This window comes from Mustela nivalis (assembly GCF_964662115.1).
Source record: "Mustela nivalis genome assembly, chromosome: 20".
NCBI classification, from domain to species: domain Eukaryota; kingdom Metazoa; phylum Chordata; class Mammalia; order Carnivora; family Mustelidae; genus Mustela; species Mustela nivalis.
In genome coordinates, this window is record NC_139039.1 from 26,931,023 (window position 1) to 26,951,133 (window position 20,111).

A 20,111-nucleotide genomic window follows, 5' to 3' on the forward strand; every position below is an offset into this window, starting at 1 on the left:
AAAATTAAAATAATAACTTTTAGGTGCTTTACACGCCTAAGAATTAGAATGAAGTTGGAAGGAAGGGGTATTAGCTATTTATATCTTTGAAAGTATTACATTTATGTGGGAAAGAGTTTGCTTATAATTACATCGTTGGCCATCTCTTCAGACCCCACATCATGTAATTTGCTCTGTAAAATTGCTATGATGCTGCATTGGACACTCTTAGAGCCTCATGGAATATTTTTTTTAGTGTCCATATCAACATTTCACTTGCATAATGAGTGATAAGAAATACCCTTTTTAAAACTTGCTGCTAAAACATCAGTTTAGGACCTTTTTTTATGAGGGTTTAATAACAACAAAGCTGTAGGAATAAATCACTGAGCAGATCCCGTGGTAGTATATTTGGGTTCCCAACTGTGGAGTTCAAGGATGCTTAGAGCAAATATTACGTCATAGCAGAAAGTTTTATTTGCTTTTAAGGTTCTGGTGACTGTTTTTTAAGCCACTGAGAGATTTCTGGACTCACCATGATACAGTCTTAAGTGTCTATACCTCTTTCAGGGTATACTTTGTAAGTTCAGGTAAGTTGCACTGTTTATTCTAAGATGATGTTTTTAAGGTTTTACTCTTTTACAGAGTAAAATTTAAGAGGTAACGTCATTAATTTACTATAGTGTGACATGGGGTTTTTTCCTAGGAACCTAATTTCACATCCACTGTTTCAAGATGGTAAAAAAAAAAAAAATTAGGTAGTCACCAAAAAACTTTTAAAAACTATGGGTCTAAATTTTTACAGTATTTATGTTACAGTGATAGTCTTCACCAGCAATCACACATTTATTTCATGTATTTGGAAATTATAGCTGATCTCCAAGTTTGCAGTGTACTTTGTTCTCTTGATTTTACTCTGAGACTGATTTATTTCATGAAGAATATACCTTGTACTAAGTAAATACATCTTCTTTGCATGCAGTTATATATACTAACCAGAAAAACTGAATTCTGCCATTAATTTGAGAAGATTTAATTTGAAATTCTATTTTGGGGAATGTGAAAGGGACATGAGAATGGCATGCCAAAGATTTTGGTGTTTGCAGTTCATGTGAATATTACAGAAATACAGAAAAGGACACAAAACATAAATATAACCTCATCTATTGTTACAAAGCAAACCTGCGTCACCACTACCCAGATCCAGAGTCGGGGTGTTGCCGGGACTCACAAGATCCTGGGTGGCTCCCTACCAGGCATGAAGCTCTTTGCCTGCCAGAAGGTAACTACTGTTTAAAATTCTGACACCCTTCCTTGTGTGGTCTTGCCTAGTTTTGATTGTCGTGCGCAAGGAATAAGATGCTCTGGTGTCCGCCTGCGTCTGCGGAGCACGTTTCCGTCGCGGATATCCTTCATGGGGTTGCACGTGGCTGTAATTCTTTTGTTCTCATTTCTGTACGATACTCCAGCGCGTGACCAGCCCAGGATTTATGTGTCCATTCAGTGCTTGATGGACCTCGAGGTGGCTTCCAGGTTTCTGTTTTACAAATGATGCTGATAGGAAGATTTTCAGTAGATGCGTCTGATTACATGTGCCTGCGTTGGTTGGCATGCACTTAGCGGTGGCGTTGCTGAGTTATAGAGCCCACATAGAGTTTTCCAGCCCAAGTGTCCCAGTTGACTCTCGCAGCACAAATCTACTAACTGGCTCCTGTTGCTCTGTGTCCTCACCTAACATTCAGTGTCCGTCATTTTCGTCTAACCATTTGGGTGGGTGTGCGGTGTTATGACGTGATTTAGTCACACTGCTCTGACCGATAATGAGCTCAAACGCCTTTTCATGTGTATTGGTCATTAGGATATCTTGTGTGGAATGTGCCTGTTTTCCTGTGGGTTGAGTGTCCTTTTCTTGTTGATTTGTAGGAGCAGTTACATGTTCTGGATACAATGCAGTCCCAGTGTGTTAACAGTTCTTTTCTCCCAGTCTGGCTTGTTTTTTCACTAATGATGTGAACACAATGCTTAATTTTACGTTAGTCCACTTTATCAATCTTTTATAGTTAGTACTTTTTTTAAATGTTGGGTTTTATTAAATTTTCATTTACCCAGATACAAGAGGATACCTGCTATAGTGTTTTCCAGAAGTTTTGACTTTCACGTTTAGTTATACAGTTCACGTGGCATTGTTGTCTCTTTTTCATGAATGATACCTTTTCCTTAATGGCTGCCAGCTTTATTCCTTGGGCTTAATTTGCTGTTATTTTTCTAATTCCTTGAAATGGATATGCAGTTAACTGATTTTCAGCTTTTTCTTTCTTTCTTTTTTTTTTTTTTAAAGTAAACTCTGTACCCAACGTGGGGCTCAAACTTACAAGCCCAAGATCAAGAGTTGCATGCTCTCCCGAGTCACCCGGACCCCCAGCCTGTCTCCTTTTCCAGTAGATGCATTGAAGGCTATCCGTTTCTTCTGAGCATAGCGTTAGCTGTTACCCAGTTTTGATAATGTAGTATTTTTCTTTTCACTATGTTCAAAATACCCCGAGTTTCCACTGTGATTTCTACTATTTAACCCATGGGCTCTTTTAGAATATATATATATAGGTTTATTCTTTCTTTCTTTTTTTTTTTTTTTTTAAGAGTGAGCATGCCTGTGAGCTCAGGAGGGGGAGATGAAGAGGGAGAATCTTAAGGCTCCTCCATGGAGCTCAGCATGGATCCCAGTGAGGGGCTCAATCACACGACCCTGAGATCATGACCTGAGCCAAAATCAAAAGTTGGATGCTTAACTGAGCCAGCCAGGCACCGCTAGAATATATATTTTAATGGGATGTTTTATTTTTATTTTTAAAGACTTTATTCATTTGACAGAGATCACAAGTAGGCAGAGAGAGAGGAAGGGAAGCAGGCTCCCCTTCCTGTTCAATCCCAGGACCCTGAGATCATGACCTGAGCTGAAGGCAGAGGCTTTAACCTACTGAGCCACCCAGGCGCCCTTAATAGGATGTTTTAAAGTTATGATTGTATTTTTGGTTTATATGAAAAATTGTAGAAAAAACTTGAAACTCTAGATCAGGGGTCAGCAACTTTATAACCCATGAGCCAGCAGCCTAGTGTCTGTTTTGTGGCTTTTACCTTTTTTTTTTTTTTTTAAAGATTTTATTCATCCATCTGACAGAAATCACAAGTGGGCAGAGAGGCAGAGAGAGAGGAGGAAGCAGGCTCCCCGCCGAGCAGAGAGAGCCCGATGCGGGACTCGATCCCAGGACCCCGAGATCATGACCTGAGCTGAAGGCAGAGGCTTTAACCTACTGAACCAACCAGGCGCCCTTAATAGGATGTTTTAAAGTTATGATTGTATTTTTGGTTTATATGAAAAATTGTAGAAAAAACTTGAAACTCTAGATCAGGGGTCAGCAACTCTATAACCCATGAGCCAGAAGCCTAGTGTCTGTTTTGTGGCTTTTACCTTTTTAAGTGGTTTTTTAAAACCAGCAGAAATATTTTTGGCATGTGGATATTATATGAAATTCACATTTCAGTATTCGCACACAAGCTTTCTGGAACACAGCCAAGCTGCCTTCATTCTTCTTGTCCAAGGCTGCTTTTGCAGTATGGAAAAGCTGTGTTGTGTCAAAAACCATCTGGCCAACAAACCCTAAAATATTTACTGTCTTGTCCTTCAGAGAAAGAGTTTGTTAACCCCTGCTCTGGATGGTGTTTTCTTCCAGACAGGATTTACTTTTGCTTCTGGCAGGCAGCAAGGGTGCTTGAAGTCTCAAATCGTGTTAAAACAGAGATGGAGTGGGCATCAGTGGCCACGGGTTATACTTCCCATACTCTCTTATTGTTACAGGGTCATGCTTTGGGGGTCCTAGACATGGTTCTAAACATGGATGTTTACCAGGGCTCCTCTTCCTTGGAAGGCCCTGAAATCTGGATTTTGTCACTTTTTCTCCAAGAGGTTTTCAACTCTGTTTCTAGTTCCTCATCCCTGTGGCTGTTTTCCACATATTGAAGATACTCCCTGGGGAATAGTGACCCTCAAATACTAAGCTCTTTTCTCAGGGCTGTCTTCCTCAAAATCGTGGCCTTGGCCCCATAATTTCACATGCCTTATTAGCTCCCCAGTGCCTTCAAGCAGATTTTTAAATACTTTGAACCCTTTTGTTTTCAGAGGGAGCATTGGTTTGTATTTCCTAGTCTGCCAATATGGAAATGCTTTATAAACCACAAATATACTTGTTTTTTTAAGATAATTCTTGGATCTTTTTTTTTTAAATCAGTATATATTTTTTTAGGATTTTATTTATTTACTCGACAGAGACACAGTGAACAGAGGGAACACAAGCAGGGGGAGTGGGAGAGGGAGAAGCAGGCTTCCCGCTGAGCAGGGAGCCTGATGCGGGACTCGACCCCAGGACCCCTGGGATCATGCTTGAGCTGAAGGCAGCCGCTTAACGACTGAGCCACCCTGGCACATCAAGATAATTATTAGATCTTACAGTGAAATTGCCAAGTGAGTTGTGCTCATCTTGAGCCTAAAGGAGTTTGGGCAGCTGTCAAATACGGCAGCCCAGTGTTCTCTTCCCCAGTGTGTCCTGGTTGGGGGATGCTGATGAACGTGATCCTTCATCCTTTTGTCTTTTCATACCAGTGACAAGCCTGAGGGTAAGCCTGGTCTCCTCCCCCTTTGAACCCCACTCCAAGTCCCTAGTCCTCAAGTGGTCCTGCTGCTACTGCTCTGTTTCCACTGCTATCTCCTTGCCCGCATCCGTTCTCCACACTGAAGCCAAAGTGCTAAAATGGAATTTTGAAGTCAGTTCCCTGCTTAAAAGTCCAGCGGCTCATTTTTTTAAAGTAGGCTTTACGCCCAACATAGGGGCTGAACTCATGACCCTGGGATTGAGTCACATGCTCTACCCACGAGCCACCCAAGTGCCCCCCTTCAGCAGCACTTGATAGGTTGTGGTATACATCTCATGCTTGAAGGAAGCTTGTGACACACATTTTCTCCACAAGGAACATCACTGCCTTCTTGCCCTTTGGAACCCTGCACATCACTTCAGCACTATGCTGGGGGGCCGTTTTAAACCATGAAATCACCAACAAAACACGAAAATGTGAAGACCCTTTTTTAGAGTGTGACAGCTGAAACAAGAGGGCAGAGCCTGCCTGGCCTTGTTTGACCTCAGCTGTGTATCAGGCAGTACCCACGAATGAACACAAAGGGGTTAGAAATAAAATCTTAAAGCGGAGGCCAGTTTGCAAATACGCAATCTGCCAGTAAGGGTCAATTTTATCACGGATGAAAAGGCTGATATTCAAGAGAAGCAGAAAACTAAAAGGAATTCATAGCATGGTAGACTTTGTAAAATGGTCCTTTTAAAGACTTGAAATTCGAATGTAAAGCAGCCAGAAATTTTTATCAGTTACATTATTTGCCCCCACTTGTCCACTCGACACCCTTTGCATGTTCAAGATTCCACCAAACTGGAGGACCCGTCTTCCCCTAAATCTTCCGTTTCTCTCACTCTGGATTGTAGGTGCCTGTTTTCTTCATTTGTTCTTGAATTTAACAAACACTACACATGGCCTGTGTCCCAGGCACTGTTCTGGGCTCCAGTGAAATCAGTAAGAACCACTGCCCTTGCAGAGAGAACTTCCATTCCCTCACAGCCTGGCACGTTGTAGGTATTTGTCAATTTTGTCTCAGCACGAGCTGTGCTATTTATGTATTTTACATAAAGTAAAACAGAAAGGAAATGGTTTAAGATTTAAACACAAACAGTCGAGGCAAGCTGTAAATGCATAAAAAATGGAAAGAACTTTTGAAGGGGGTGTGGTAAGAGGAGGGCTGCATTTAGGGAGAGAGCTTTGCAGAAAGCAAAGTGAGGAATTCCTGAGGGCAGGGCGCTCGGTTCTGAGTTGTTAGCTTAATGTAAACCCTTTCCATCTTCCCAGAGCTTCAGGTGTGTGACAGCTTTGCACAGTGACGGTACAGTGAGGGGATTTGTAAAGCTATGACGTCCCCGGCCAGAAGATGACAGCATCGTGACAGAGGCTTGGTTCTAGGAGTCACCAGTGAATGCGATACTGTAGCAAGGAACTGACTCGGGGGCCCTTTGGGCAAATCTGCACTTCCTAAGTGCCATCGAGGTAACCCTAGCAGAACGGGGAGGCTGACATCTGGGTCACTCGCACGTGGCAGATAATTTGTGTTTAATAAACTCCCATTTCCTGTAAAGACTCAAGAACAATTTTGGTTCTTGGTTGGCCTGGGACCACCCACTATTCATCCATTGCTTTCAGGTCTCAGCTGCTCTTCATGGCTCCTCCCTCACCTAACTCTTAAGGTTTCAAATACTGAAAAGGCTGCTGGCCTTACTCTGAGCTATGCTCCACCGAAGTTCCTGCCCTACTAGCCTGCCCTGCTTTCCTCTCCTCTCCATCAGCAACAGAACTGGGACCATTCACACCATTCACTGGATGAAAAGCAGCATGAGGGTAATGTATCCAGAAGGCCCCTAACACTACATGTTTGTGACCTGGCCTTGAGATGGGACTGAGAAGCTTGCTTTTTGCATGCCTGAGCCTGTCCCATCAGCACAGACAGGCACTACAGTAGGGCAGATGGAACCTTGTTTGTTGTGGTAAAACAAAAGCAGCTGATTTTTTACTGGGGAGGTAGGAGTGAGTAGGTGGGAGAGCTTGGGAAGGAGGGCGAAGAACGGGAGGAACAGAGACACCACACCCCTCAAACCACCCGCCAGGGAACCCATAAAACACATGGGCCTGCCTTTCAAGCTTTGCCTAGGGTATAGGGACTGGTTTCCAGCATTGTTGCTAACAGGCTCGTGCTCTATGAGCTGGACCAGAAGTAATTTCCAACTAGAAATTGTAATTACTTTTCTCTTGGTCATTAGTTTATGAGAGTCATATCCAAAACTGACTTTGTCTCTAGTCTTGATAAACTGTTCTCGCAAAGAAGTACTGGCAGATACCTTCTTTTTTTTTTTTTTTTTTTTTAAGATTTTATTTATTCATTTGACAGATCACAAGTAGGCAGAGAGGCAGGCAGAGAGAGAGGAAGGGAAGCAGGCTCCCTGCTGAGCAGAGAGCCCGATGGGGGGCTCTCCTGGGATCATGACCTGAGCCAAAACCAGAGGTTTAACCCATTGAGCCACCCAGGCACCCCTGGCAGATACCTTCTATACCTGTTATCTAACTTTGCTATTTTCTTTCAGGCCTGCCTCCTACCACTCCCCACATTTCATGTCCTCCTTTCTAGTCCTACCCAACCAAGATTATATTAAATATTACATTATATAATAACAGCCATTTCATTCCTCTCTCCTAACCCCATGGAAGTTTCTTTCAGAATTGGTTTCTGTCTTTTTGTAACTTCCACAGAGCCTAACAGGTACTAAATACTAGCTTGCTAGCTGATTGTCAATGAATACTGCCCACTGTCATAAAATTCTCAGTAGCACACTTCTCTAAAGGCCCTAAGACAGAACATTTCCTCATCTCACAAAACTCCCAACACTGTTCAGTGTAATCTCAGAGTTCCTGAGGGTTGCATGAAAGTGCATAAAATCAGGTAGGACTATGCAAGTCAGGATCCATGCCATCGCCTTGGAGCCCCCAGCACCACGGCCTGAGGTAAGATAAAAAGAAAGCGGGTAAAAGCCGCCAAAGTTTGAAAACCACACATTTTAAGCATTGTAGGTACTCCTGTGACACACAGTAGAACATCTGACATTCAGAAGCTGGGCCACCGAGTTATGTAAGTCATGCTAGAAATGTGCATTGGTGGTCTTACGTTTAAATCCACACAGCAATGAATAAGAACTCAAAAAAACATGGTGCATTAAGTGGTCTTTATTGAGATTTCACATTGGGTTATCTTCATTATCAGTTCTTCAGTTAATTATACAAGTATGATAAGTTATTTTATATCTGAAGTGGGAATTTAAATGTAAAATAAATACAAAATACATTTGTGGTTTAATGAACACTCAGTGAAGCTTTTTTTTTTTTTTTCTCTGAGGTATTCCTTTCAGTCTGGTTTTATCCCAGATCTTTCTTTTTAATTCCCATAGGAAAAGTCTATTAAACCACACAATGGATCTGGAACCAATGACCTTGCGTTTTAACTACATTAGACGTATTTTTTGATCTCATCATACAACACCAATACGAAAGCTCCGCCCATGCCTCTCAACACATTGGACCAGGCACCTTTGAAGAAAGCCTTGGCTCCTTCATCTTTTGCAATCTTCCTCCAGCAGTCCACCGTCCCAGTGTACATAATATCCGCTGCGGAAACAAATGCTGGTAAGGGCTCTGTAATTCTGGAGGAAAGAGGCTCTTCCTCGGCAAGACGCATACACACAGTGTTAGGAAAGTCAGTCACTTGAGCGCTAAGCCCCAGCTTCGTGTGGTGTCCGGCTGGACACCCTCTTCCTTGCATAACTGTCAGTGTCTCTTGTCAGTCCTGCTCCTTCCACCCAAAATCAGGTAAAGAACCAGGGCAACGAACCAGCTAACTCACACGTGGCCAGACCATAGAGTGGGAGGGATGGGGTGGAGTGGAAGAACTAAGCTGGTGGTCCCCCTTTTTATGGATGAGAACGGAAAATCTTATGGGCAGAGTCTCAGATTATATTGCCCAACACAGTTAAAAGAGAGAAAACTATTAGGCTGAAGCAAATGGAACTGATATTTGACTTTTTGATGCTAAAAATGACAATTTCATGTTTCAACCTATGGAAGCCAAAATGGCTTCAGGCCATGTCACCCAACAAAAGCACCGTCTCCCCAAAGCAGTATTTTTAAATAAACCAGCTAATTAATTAGTTTCCTGTATTTCTGTACTCAGGCTCTAAGGGAAAAGGGCTTACGGCCTCTATAATATTAGATACTTAGTAAAGTTCACCTTGAAATATCTCATTTTTTGATGTTCTTATCTCTGATAAAACACACTCTTTTCTCTAAAGGAACAGTGAACAGTTATTTTCCTGTCCACTGTTATTTATTATATAACAGGTATATATATTTATTATATAACAGTTATTTCCTGTCCACTGTTTATTTCAGTGTTAAGGGGACTGACTATAAAGCTTCTTTCCTAAGTTCTTAACACGTAATTTTAACCAGAACAGTGAAGACTAGGAAGAGCATTGCAGAGTGTTTCTCTTGGGCAGAGAAATGCGTGTTAGACCAGTAGGTGTCAGGCTTACCCCCTTTCCGGCCAGACTGCATCATCATCCTACGGCGGACTGTGTCAAAGGGGTAGGACACCAGCCCTGCCACCGCTGTCACGCTCTGGGCAATCATCCAGCTCACAATAATGTGCACATTCTTGGGATCAGGCAACATCCCTGTAGGCAGAGGCAAGAAGCCAAATGGCTGTGATGTGATTTCTCTCAGCAGCTCAGCCAAAAGCAAGCAGAGATGGAGAAGAGGCTACCGTACCTCCAACTCCATGCCCTACCCTTCTGGAAGAACCTGCCCCTGGGGGTGCCTCACAGCCAGGCAGTCAGCCAAAGCTGGGGACTGCCCTGTGGGTCCAGGGAAGCCAGAGTTGTGCCCAGGGTACAGGGCATGTTGAAGGGGCTCCAAGTTCAACTAGGTCACTGACAGAGCTGTGGCAAGGGGGGGGACAGGCACCCCTTCTTCCTCTCTGAATAACTCAAGGCCAGAGTTTATTTCAGTAGAGGACAAGGAGACTCCTTTAGCTATTTATCCACACCATACCACCCCTTCAGAAGCATCCGTTTAGCTCAGGGATTAGGAACAAAACCAAGATTATTAATAAATATCCGGTCCTTCGTGAGTTACAGACCCCTGGGGACCTTCTTCCTCCCCACTCCACACCCCCTGAGGCCCCTCTCTCACCCTTGGCAGTATCATAGACTCCAAAGTAGGCCGCTCTGTAGATAATGATGCCCTGGACAGAGACGCTGAAACCCTGGTAGAGACCCTTCAGGCCGTCAGACTTGAAGATCTTGGTGAGACAGTCACCCAGACCACTGAACTCGCGCTGGGAGGCACCCTTGCCCACATCGGCAGCCAACCTGGTCCTGGCAAAGTCCAGCGGGTAGACAAAGCAGAGGGAGGTGGCCCCAGCTGCCCCACCGGAAGCCAGGTTACCAGCAAAGTAGCGCCAGAATTGCTTATGCCGGTCCACGCCCCCCAGGAAGATCTGCTTGTACTTGTCCTTGAAGGCAAAGTTGAGGGCTTGGGTGGGGAAGTAACGGATCACGTTGGCCAGGTTACCCCTCCAGAAGGAGAGAAAGCCCTGCTCCTTGGGGATTCTCACCACACAATCAATGATCCCTTTGTACTGCTTCTCGGCACTGATCTGTTTGCTGGCATGCTGGACCTGCGGGGGGGAGGGGGGTCATGGAGGGAGGGGAGGATGGGGTGAGGATGGCCAGAGCAGAGGGAGAAGGAAAGAGGACAGGAGCAAATGAACGTTTACAACTCTTTGAATTTCTTTCTTTAAAAAATCTATGGGGAAATCAAGCAGATATTAACTAAAGAAGTACATCAGCTACTGGGATAATAAGCCCAAAAAATCTGCTTTTGCCTCAATTATCAGGGCACTTGAGAGAAAAGGTTCTTCCCCAAATAAACTGAAAAGACTCCACTGTAAAGAGTCATTTATGCATTGCCTTTTTCCTAGGTATGAGAACTATGCTAGGGGCTTATCGGGAGATAGAAATGATTAAAGATTCCTGCCCTCCAGGGCACCTGCTCTGATATAACACACACACAATGGACGGGCAGGAGAGAATGATGCCTCAGTCTCACTGGGTCTCCCTGGAGACCAGGATCTCGGAGGAGTAGATGCTCTCACAGAAGTAGAATAAATCCACTGGGTATTAGAGCCTGAAAATTTTCTAGCAGATTACGCAAGTAATTAATTATTGAGGGGTTTGTCGTTGTGAGTGAGCAACTGGGATTTTTCTTCATGATAATTTCGACTCCCAAATCGAGGAGGCTGAGTTTCTCATTGAGGGGCCCTTGCCTTTTGGGCAAGAAGAGAGACACACCATAGACAGGATGAGAAGGAGGAAGAGAAGCCATAGACCAGACGGCAGACGAAAAGATTTGGGGACGAGGTAAGACAACATGAGTCTATTCTGAAAACTGTTCATCTCTCAAAACCTATTTCTTCAGCTGTAAAATAGTGGGAATAATACCTAACAGCTTACAGAAAGATAAATGAAATAAATGTCAGCCTACAGCACGGTGCATGGGACACACTATGCGAGGTTCGGGGCAATAATTATTCCGAGGTTTGTGCTGTAGAAGGTGGTTGCAGGACAAAAGGTGCAAGGGACCTGAAAATGGAAAGGTGAGGTCGACCTCGGAGACCTAAGTGGAGGGTCAGTGCCGTCCCAGGAGCAGGCTCTGGCTGGCTGTAACCTACCCGGGGTGGGTTTCCATATATAGACACCCGAACGCTGGGCGCCACCCGACACCAGGAATCTGCCAGGGACGCCGGACCTGCCTCCACGCAGAGGGCACCTTCCCCTTCGCCGTAGGCCGGGGCCCGTGGCCTAGCCCAGGTTCGCCGCGGCCGGCCCGCCCCGCTCCGCTCCCCCTCGCCGCCGCAGCTCGCCCGCGCCCCGCGCGCCCTGCCCGCGCCCTGCCGCACCCGGCTCGCTGCGCCCGCGCCCCCGCCCCCGCCGTGCCTACCTGCAGCAGCAGTTTGACCCTCTCGATGGGGGCGACCGCGGTCTTGGACACGGCAGCGGCGATGCCGCCGGCCAGGAAATCCTTCAGGAAGCTCAACGCCTGATCGCTCATGGTGACAGCCGGGCGCACACAGCCTCCGGGAGCCCCGCGCTCGCTCTCGCCTCCGCCCGGCCAGGCACGGCCACCCGCTCTCTGTCCCCGCGCGACGCGAAGGGGCCGCTCGCCTCGCCCCGCAGCCCTCCTTATATGCCCCGCGCGGCGTCTCGCGAGAGGAGGAGGGACCCCGGGGCCCGGCGCGCACCGCGCATTGGCTGGGCAGGTGCCTGGACACCCCCTCGCCGTCCCCCTCCTCGGCAGAGGGCAACCGGGGCGAAGGCGCTTCCGGGAGGCAGGGGTGGGCCGGGGGCTGTGCCTTGAGCTTGGGACGTTTAAAGGGCAAATTCATGTTATCTGTCCCGGCGAGCCGAGGGAACACCGTGTCTCTGCTGCGTGTGGGCCGCTGTATTTATAGCACCAGAAGGCTTAGGCTGGGGCCGACCTGGGGACAGACAGGGGACCGATGCCTCCAGCACGGCTTGCTTTAACCTCGGGCCTGCACGGGACCCGCTCCTGGCCAAGGGATTTCGGGCTGTTTTCTTCTTCCTTGCAGCCCTGTCCGGCCCTCACTCCCTGCTCGGATGTGGGCCTCTTCCGAGTTGTGTGCGCTCGCAAATTAAGATCCTCCAAAATAAATGCTAACGTCACTTGATGCTGTGATGAGCTCATAATCTGGCAACCTGCCCCGAATCCCCTCTTCCCTTCATTCAGTCCCTCAACCATTCATTCTACCACGAAATACTTCACGGCCCTGGCCTCCAGCGCCACCGGGAGAGGGGAAAGCCCGAGTGCGAGTGCAGGGGCACAACCGGGGCCTTACAGCGGGCCTTACAGGACGCTTCTTTTGTAAATCCCGTAAGGGCTCAATGTGCTGCTCCGCTGTCAGCAGAATCTGGGGACATAATCTGGGCAGAATGCTCTCCGGGCGGGTGGCGGCTTCCTGAGGGTCAGTGCTGCTAGCCTTCCCGTCTAAGCAGCTGGGAGACTGGGAGTCAAGTAAGAGAAGGTCGAATCCTTGTCTGTGTTTGCCTCTTCATGCTAGGCACTGAGGACTGGGGAGGCTCCTACAAGTTTCTTCCCAATTTTGTATATTTGAAAAAGTTTATGCATTTTATTTTTTCATAAGCTTGCTGATGAGTGCGCAGCCTTTCATGTTAACTGTTAATTGAACTGCAGCTGTCTGACACCCGGGGTATGGAGCCCTCAGTAGAGCAGAGGTCACTAGTCAGGTGCCAGGACCACGAAGGGTATGCATTTATCTGAGGCTGGGCAGGCTAGAGTCCAGAATTCTAGGCGAGCCCCGTGAAAGCTAGCAAATGCAAGTTTATCAAGGTCAGAGCAGGCAGAAGGTCAAGAATTCAGCATTAATAGAAAAGCCATTGGAGGATTTTTCAACAAGCCCTGTAGCATTTACCCTGTACCAGGAACAAAGTTTGACCCCGCAGATTCACTATGAGTAAGAGATGGTTCAGTGTCCCAAGAAACTTAAGAGTTTCTCTGTGGACGTATCTGTCCCTGAGTCAGCTTTATTTCTTCCAGCTTTCATGGGTCAAACTAATCCACATAATAGCTGGGTTCCATTCTGTTACTGTTGAGCAGTTGCCTAAACATTTCACTTTGTGCATTAGAGATATTTCTTGTTTTCACGATTAAAAATAATGCTGCTACGTACTTTGCACAAATTTTATTTTCCCTTTACTACTCTCCCTTCTCATTTCTGTTTTGTAAAATGGAATGGGTAGATTAAATATTTTAAAAAGATTTTTAGCTCTTGCTACATATTGAGAAATTGCTCCTCAGAAAGGATGCAACCCACCAGCAGCGTCAAATGCTCACAGATCCTCCCCCAGCACTGGCTTTTAAAAAAGCCTCTTTAAGTTATTTGTGCCATTTTATGAGTTCTAATTGGCACTCCTTAATTGCTATGGAACTGCACATACCCATGTGATTTGATGTAGTTTGTCAGGGTTTTCCTTGGGTATACATTTTTTTTTAAGATTTTATTTATTTATTTGACAGACAGAGATCACAGGTAGGCAGAGAGGCAGGCAGAGAGAGAGGAGGAAGCAGACTCCCCTCCAAGCAGAGAGCCCGATGTGGGGCTCGATCCCAGGACCCTGAGATCATGACCTGAGCTGGAGGCAGAGGCTTTAAGCCACTGAGCCACCCAGACGCCCCTGGGTATACATTTTTAATCTTCCTTGACTACCTGTGGTGTGAAAGCAGAGTATTTATATTTAAAATTCTTTATATGTTTACAGCAATAAATGCGTGTTAAACACGTTTCATTTTGTTGTTTTTCTTTTGAGATTTTTATTACACTGTTCTAGCAGTGTTATTTAAATATGAACAGATCCATATGACATACTTCATGTTCTGATGTAAATGTATCTTTTGTAGATACAGTGTCTATTTGCCCTACTGGCCTATTTCCTTCTACTTCCTTTTTTTTTTTTTTTTTTAAGATATTATTTATTTACTTGAGGGAGAGAAAGCATGAGCACAGGTGGGGGGCCGAGGCAGACGCAGAGGGAGAAGCAGACTCCCCGCCAAGCAGGGAGCTTGATGTGGGGCTCGATCCCAGGACCCGGAGATCATGACCTGAGCGAAAGGCAGAAGCTTCACTGAGTGAGCCACCCAGGCGCCCCTCCTTCTACTTCTTTTGATCTAATTTCATACCATACCATTCTCACGTTTCCCAACACTATTTTTTTTTTTTTTTTAGAATTTTATTTGAGAGAGAGAAAGCATCTGCACACATGGGCAACGGGGGTAAGGAGGGGAGTGGGAAGAGACAGAACCTGAAACAGACTCCGTGCTGAGCATAGAGCCCCATGCAGGGCTCAATCCCATCACCCCTCTGAGCCTAAACCAAGAGTTGGATACTTAACCAACTGAGCCACCCAGATGCCACCCACCCCCACTGCCAACTCTAATTCTTAAGCAGATAGTTTATTTTCTCCATTATTTGCTTTGGATTACTAATTCTAGTTTGTCATATATTGTGTTCTTATATAGCTTTAATTAAGGAAATCACCATACCATGACTCATTTATTTGATCATTGATCTTTAAAAAAGAACAACTTACATGTGATTCTATAACCACTTAAAAAAAACAAAAGGTTTTGTCTGCTTCTATGTCTGGATTTGTTTTTACTGTCAAGTGGTTCAATTAGTTCCATATCGCTAGAAGATTTTTAACAGATACTGAAATTAAATTAAATATTAGCGTACTAACTCAGGAAGTATTATCATCTTTGTTGCATTTGATTTCACCAATCACAATTTTTTCTATTTTCTAAGTGGAAGATATGATATTTCTCCTTGGCTTCTGTCCAATTATCCCGTCACGTAGGGCAAGCTGTAGCTGGAATCCTTGACAAGAGGTTTTCCATGGAAGTCTATATTCTCTTCTCTCCCTCCACGGACTTTCTCAGAAAAGAGAGGCCTCAGATGCCCTCAGGAGCATGAGCTGACTGTGATCACAAGATCCAGGTATCACTTACACAGGCAGGGGAGAGACTGGTGCTCAGCAGAACATGTGTCTACCCACCAATCCCAGCACTCAGGGGCTTTCTGCCAATATGAGAATGGACAAGGCATCTGGGAGATCAAAGAGAAAACTCTTTGGCATGGCATCTTGGAGGCTGGGGGGTCTGGGAGGAACTGAGAGGAGGGTATTGGGCTAATCTTCATTAATTTTAGTAGAAACTTCTTAAAGAGTCTTCAATCTTTTACCAAGCTGGGCATAGAGAATGGGATCTGTTAAAGAATAAAAGGCACAAGAAATAAAAAACACTTAAGTAAGGAGTAAATTCTGAAAATTTATTTTTTTTAATCGTGGAAGACCACATATGAATTTCTGAATTTCATTCGAAGGTATTTAATAGACACGTTCACAATGATGCATTGTTTTCAAAAGGGCAAAACAAAATAAATGCAGTATTTCTCACAATGCTTGCTCAGGGTAGCTCAGCTAATAAACATGGAATTAACAAGTTCTTTATAATCAGGTGTCATTATAGTAAAGTTGAGCATACACACCACATACCTTCAGAAGTCATGAGGATTCCTTCAAAATGCTTCAACTACCAGTTCCTATTTTAGCTAATGCCAAGCAAAACTATGAAACTACAAAATGTGTCCTTTTTTTTTTTTTTAAACCCATTGTTCATTCTAGAACCTTCTTACATTTAGTGGTCAGATCCTTGGGTGTGCATTTTCCTCCGACTTTTCCACATCAACATAGAAATGATCTGAACCACGAACACTTAATTTATTTATTCATTCATTCATTCACTTTTTTCTTTTTCAAAACCTTTCAACAAGCATTAATGCATTCTCACTTTCGACACTGAAAACTTCAGGAAAATCAGAAAGTTAAGATTATTGTCCTAGAGACGCTAATGTCTGGTGTCTACATGATGATTCCTGTGCTGTGGGCGACAGGGTCCAACCGGGTCTCTCGTTGTCCTCCCAGCTGAATGACTTTCAAAGGGGTACTTCAGTCACAGTCTGTCTTTTTATCATTTTATGCATGCTTATGAAACAAAAAGTTTGGTTAGAAAGATTTTAGGCACTCTTATTTAAAGGATGTGATTTCCGGTGGCAGAAGAGTCCCTGAATCATTAAAAAAAGCAAAAACAAAAACAAAAAAAAACAGAGAAAGGTGGTCAGAAAGAGGGACTTCTCCTGGAAAGCCCTGATCCCTGGAGAAAGGGGCTCAGTGGTTGCTAGAGGCAGGGGAGCTGGTGCACTCTCAAGCCCCCACTAACACAGGTAGGACCCCCCCTTGCTAAAGAGAGTTCCATGACTCCTCTGCCATTCATAACCTTATCATCCCCTCCTTACTTTATCCAAAACTCCAAAAAGAATATTTGGTATTTTATTGGACAATTAAGCTTATTTTATGGGTAGTAATAACATATCTGACTCTAACTATCTACTTCCGACGTTGACACTTCTGGTTTTTGACTTGCATTCTCTGTGAATAAAGCCATTACTCACCTGGAGTTGACTCACCTGGAGTTGACTTGATTGATTTTTTTTTAAGATTTTATTTATTTATTTGACAGAAATCACAAGTAGATGGAGAGGCAGGCAGAGAGAGAGAGAGAGGGAAGCAGGCTCCCTGCTGAGCAGAGAGCCCGATGCGGGACTCGATCCCAGGACCCTGAGATCATGACCTGAGCCGAAGGCAGCGGCTTAACCCACTGAGCCACCCAGGCGTCCCAACTTGATTGATTTTTAAGAACCCTTTGAACTGGCTTCCCTCGCATTTAGTGTTTCATGCGACTTACCAATAATTTTTTTTCTAAGTTTTGTTGAAATAACCTCTACACCCAATGTGGGGCTTGAACTCATGACCCAAAATCAAGAGTCACCCACTCTTCCAACTGAGCCAGACAGGTGCCCCCGCACCAACCCATCATTTTTTAAAACACTTTGGTGAATTCTGTATGTCTGTCTCTGACCTGTATACTCAAACACCACACCTACCTTTTTTATGATTCAAGGGCTCCTCTGCTTTCACTTCATTGACAGGAGAATCCCTGTTACTATTACAATCAACGTATCATAAATGTTATCAATGAGACCATTTTTGCTCCTCTGCACGGTTGAGTAACAATATTTTGCTATTTTAACACATGAGGTTTTTTCCCTATATGCTTGCTTTTATCCCATGATCCTTTTCTCATGCAGCTAGACAGACATTCTGTGTCATTGCTTGGGGGGAGGAGGGGATTCAGAGGCACCTGGGTGGCTAAGTCATTAGGTGCCTGCCTTTAGCTCGGTCCGGGGTCCTGGGATCAAGGCCCACATCCAGCTCCCTGCTCACGCGGGAGCCTGCTTCTCTCTCTTTCTCTCTCTTCCACTCCCCCTGCTTGTGTTCCCTCTGTCTCTCTCTGTCAAGAGGATGAATGGAATCTTTAAAAAAAAAAAAAATGCAGAAAGCAGAGAAAATGAAAACTATTCTTGGCATTAGAATTTCCAAAAGAAAAGAAAGGTTTCAAGTATAAACAGTAGATTTGGTAGAACACCTGAAGAAAAGCGAATTTTCCCACCCACCCCATCCTCCCAAAGATTACATCAAGTTTTCCCAAACCTGGAGAGAAAGGATTAGGGAGAAAGCAAGAAGTGAGATGTCAGTGTGGGTCCTTGAGAAATAAGGGTGCTGGGGTGCCTGGGTGGCTCAGTGGGTTAAGCCACTGCCTTCGGCTCAGGTCATGATCTCAGGGTCCTGGGATCGAGTCCCACATTGGGCTCTCTGCTCAGTGGGGAGCCTGCTTCCCTTCCTCTCTCTCTGCCTGCTTCTCTGCCTACTTCTACTCTCTCTCCATCAAATAAATAAATAAAATCTTAAAAAAAAAAAAAAAAAAGAAATAGGGGTGCTGTACTCTCCCCCAGCTCAGAGAGGCAGCAAGAAGCCAGGAGATAAGGGACTGGGTGATGTGTTAGTGCCCAGGTCAGAGACAGAGTTCATCCCAGTATAAAGGAACAAAAGAACAAATTCCAGTACCTGTAGGTTAGTCTGCCTGTTTGAAGGACCCTGCATAGACGCCACGAGTTTCTCCTGCCCCACGGTGGCCCAGGAGCAGCGGAATAGCATTTTGTATGTATCCAAGGACAACCAAGTTAACTGAAAACAAGCCAGACCTGGAGAGCCTCATGTTTGGAAATGAGACAAATGTCAAGAATGACCTTGACAGAGCAATGACTGAAGACCAGAAGGGGATAAGAACCTGGCAGCTGATGCCCGCGTGCATAGGTGAAAATCCAGACCATATGCCCCTCCCTTCCCATCTTTATAGAAATCCCTGAGATTTATATGCAAATCACTGCCAAAGTGAAAGAGAAAAAGGACCCAAATTGCTTTCACCACGCGGCTGAATGGAGTCTCTTCATAGAAATTAAGTTGTCTTGCACAGTTGAGTTCCTGGGCCAATATTTGTGCTTGCTATATAGTATTTTCTTAGTTTTAAAAGAAAATATACCAAAGATATATCATAATTTTGGAAATTCTTTACTGTTGCTTGGTAAATCAAGCACTTATTATTTCAAGAAGGAGACAGACTTCATTGACAGAGGGAGAGAGAGAGAGATGAGGGAGGGGGGAACTTGAGGACTATAATTAGAGTTACAGAAAACTATGGTTTTCACTATCATGCTCTATGAAACTCCAGCTTATGCATTTCTGAGAGAGAGAGAGAGCACGCGGGAGCCTGGGGGTGGGGGTAGGGGCAGACCAAAGGCAGACAGTGAATCCTAAGCAGGCTCCATGATCAGCACAGACCTCCATCTCCCTGAGATCATGACCAGAGCCGAAATCCAGACTCAGACACCTAGCCAACTGAGCCACCCAGAACCCCCACACCAGCTTATGCAGTTTTTAAATGGCTAAACTAAATAAGTAAAACAACTTACTCTTTTAACATACAGGTGTTCAGTAAAGGCTGTTCAATCCATAGGAAACAGTGTGCTTCAATTTCTAGTGCAACAGTTCTCAACCTTTTCCAGTACTGGAGCACATTTAACCCACCATAGTTTTCGTGGAACAGTATGAAATACGGGTATGCAGAATTTCATCATATAAAGTAGGAGGAGTCATTATACTAGCAGAAATATGACTGTACCAATAATCTGCCATATGAAATCATAGCCACATTAATGGTTGGCTTATCAGTCGCTCCTTGCTGCTGTGTCAAATTTTCCTTTACATATTTTAGGGCTTTAATTTTAAAGGAATACAAGATTTGAATTGTTATACTTTCTTGGCAAACTTAACTTTTTAAAAAAAAATTTTTTTTAGGTTTTTTTATTTATCTGACAGAGTGAGAGATCACAAATAGGCAGAGAAGTAGACAGGCAGAGAGAGAGGGGAAAGCAGGCTCCCCACCGTGCAGAAAGCCTGATACAGGGCTCGATCCCAGGACCCTGAGATCATGACCTGAGCTGAATGCAGAGGCTTAACCCATTGAGCCACCCAGGTGCCCGGACAAATTTAACTTTTAATCTTAAGTTGTGATCCTCTTTATCTGAAGTAATGTTTTCACCTTGAAGTCTTTTCCCCTGGTGTCATTTGGTCTGTATTCTCCTGGTTAATCTTTTTCTAACCCTTTACTTTTCTCCATTTTGTATGTTTTATGTATGTTCTCTGTAGTCTTCCATATTTTCTTTTCTCTCTCTCTCTTTTTTTTAAAGTTGATACTTTTATTCTTTTAGCTAGAAAGTTTGGATCCATTTCCCTTTATCATGATCATTGATCGTTGATATGTTTTAAATTTTATGTTGAAATAATTATAGATTCAAAGGAAGTTGCAAAGGA

General features: G+C 44.5%; 2 protein-coding genes across 2 annotated transcripts in view; one reads left to right on the forward strand and one right to left on the reverse strand.

The window, feature by feature from the left end:
- CENPU (centromere protein U) overlaps positions 1-20,111 on the forward strand; it is a 627,562-nt gene that overhangs the window by 240,016 nt on the left and 367,435 nt on the right. The gene's annotated exons all lie outside the window — the stretch shown is intronic.
- Positions 7,846-12,042, reverse strand: SLC25A4 (solute carrier family 25 member 4). The gene is made up of 4 exons (XM_082715769.1): positions 11,689-12,042; positions 9,880-10,366; positions 9,222-9,362; positions 7,846-8,298 (listed from the first exon to the last, which is right to left on the reverse strand). The coding sequence occupies exons 1-4, from the start codon at positions 11,797-11,799 to the stop codon at positions 8,141-8,143; spliced, it is 897 nt and encodes a 298-aa protein (XP_082571895.1). The 5' UTR covers positions 11,800-12,042; the 3' UTR covers positions 7,846-8,140.

Bases quoted from the DNA above. Each gene is read 5' to 3' on its own strand.
- SLC25A4 (XM_082715769.1), bottom strand. From the start codon at position 11,799: ATGAGCGATCAGGCGTTGAGCTTCCTGAAGGATTTCCTGGCCGGCGGC. The intron at 10,367-11,688 runs GTAGGCACGGCG...TCCCCCCCGCAG, and splicing joins GGGTCAAACTGCTGCTGCAG to GTCCAGCATGCCAGCAAACA. The intron at 8,299-9,221 runs GTAAGCCTGACA...TTGTTTCCGCAG, and splicing joins GCAGTCTGGCCGGAAAGGGG to CGGATATTATGTACACTGGG.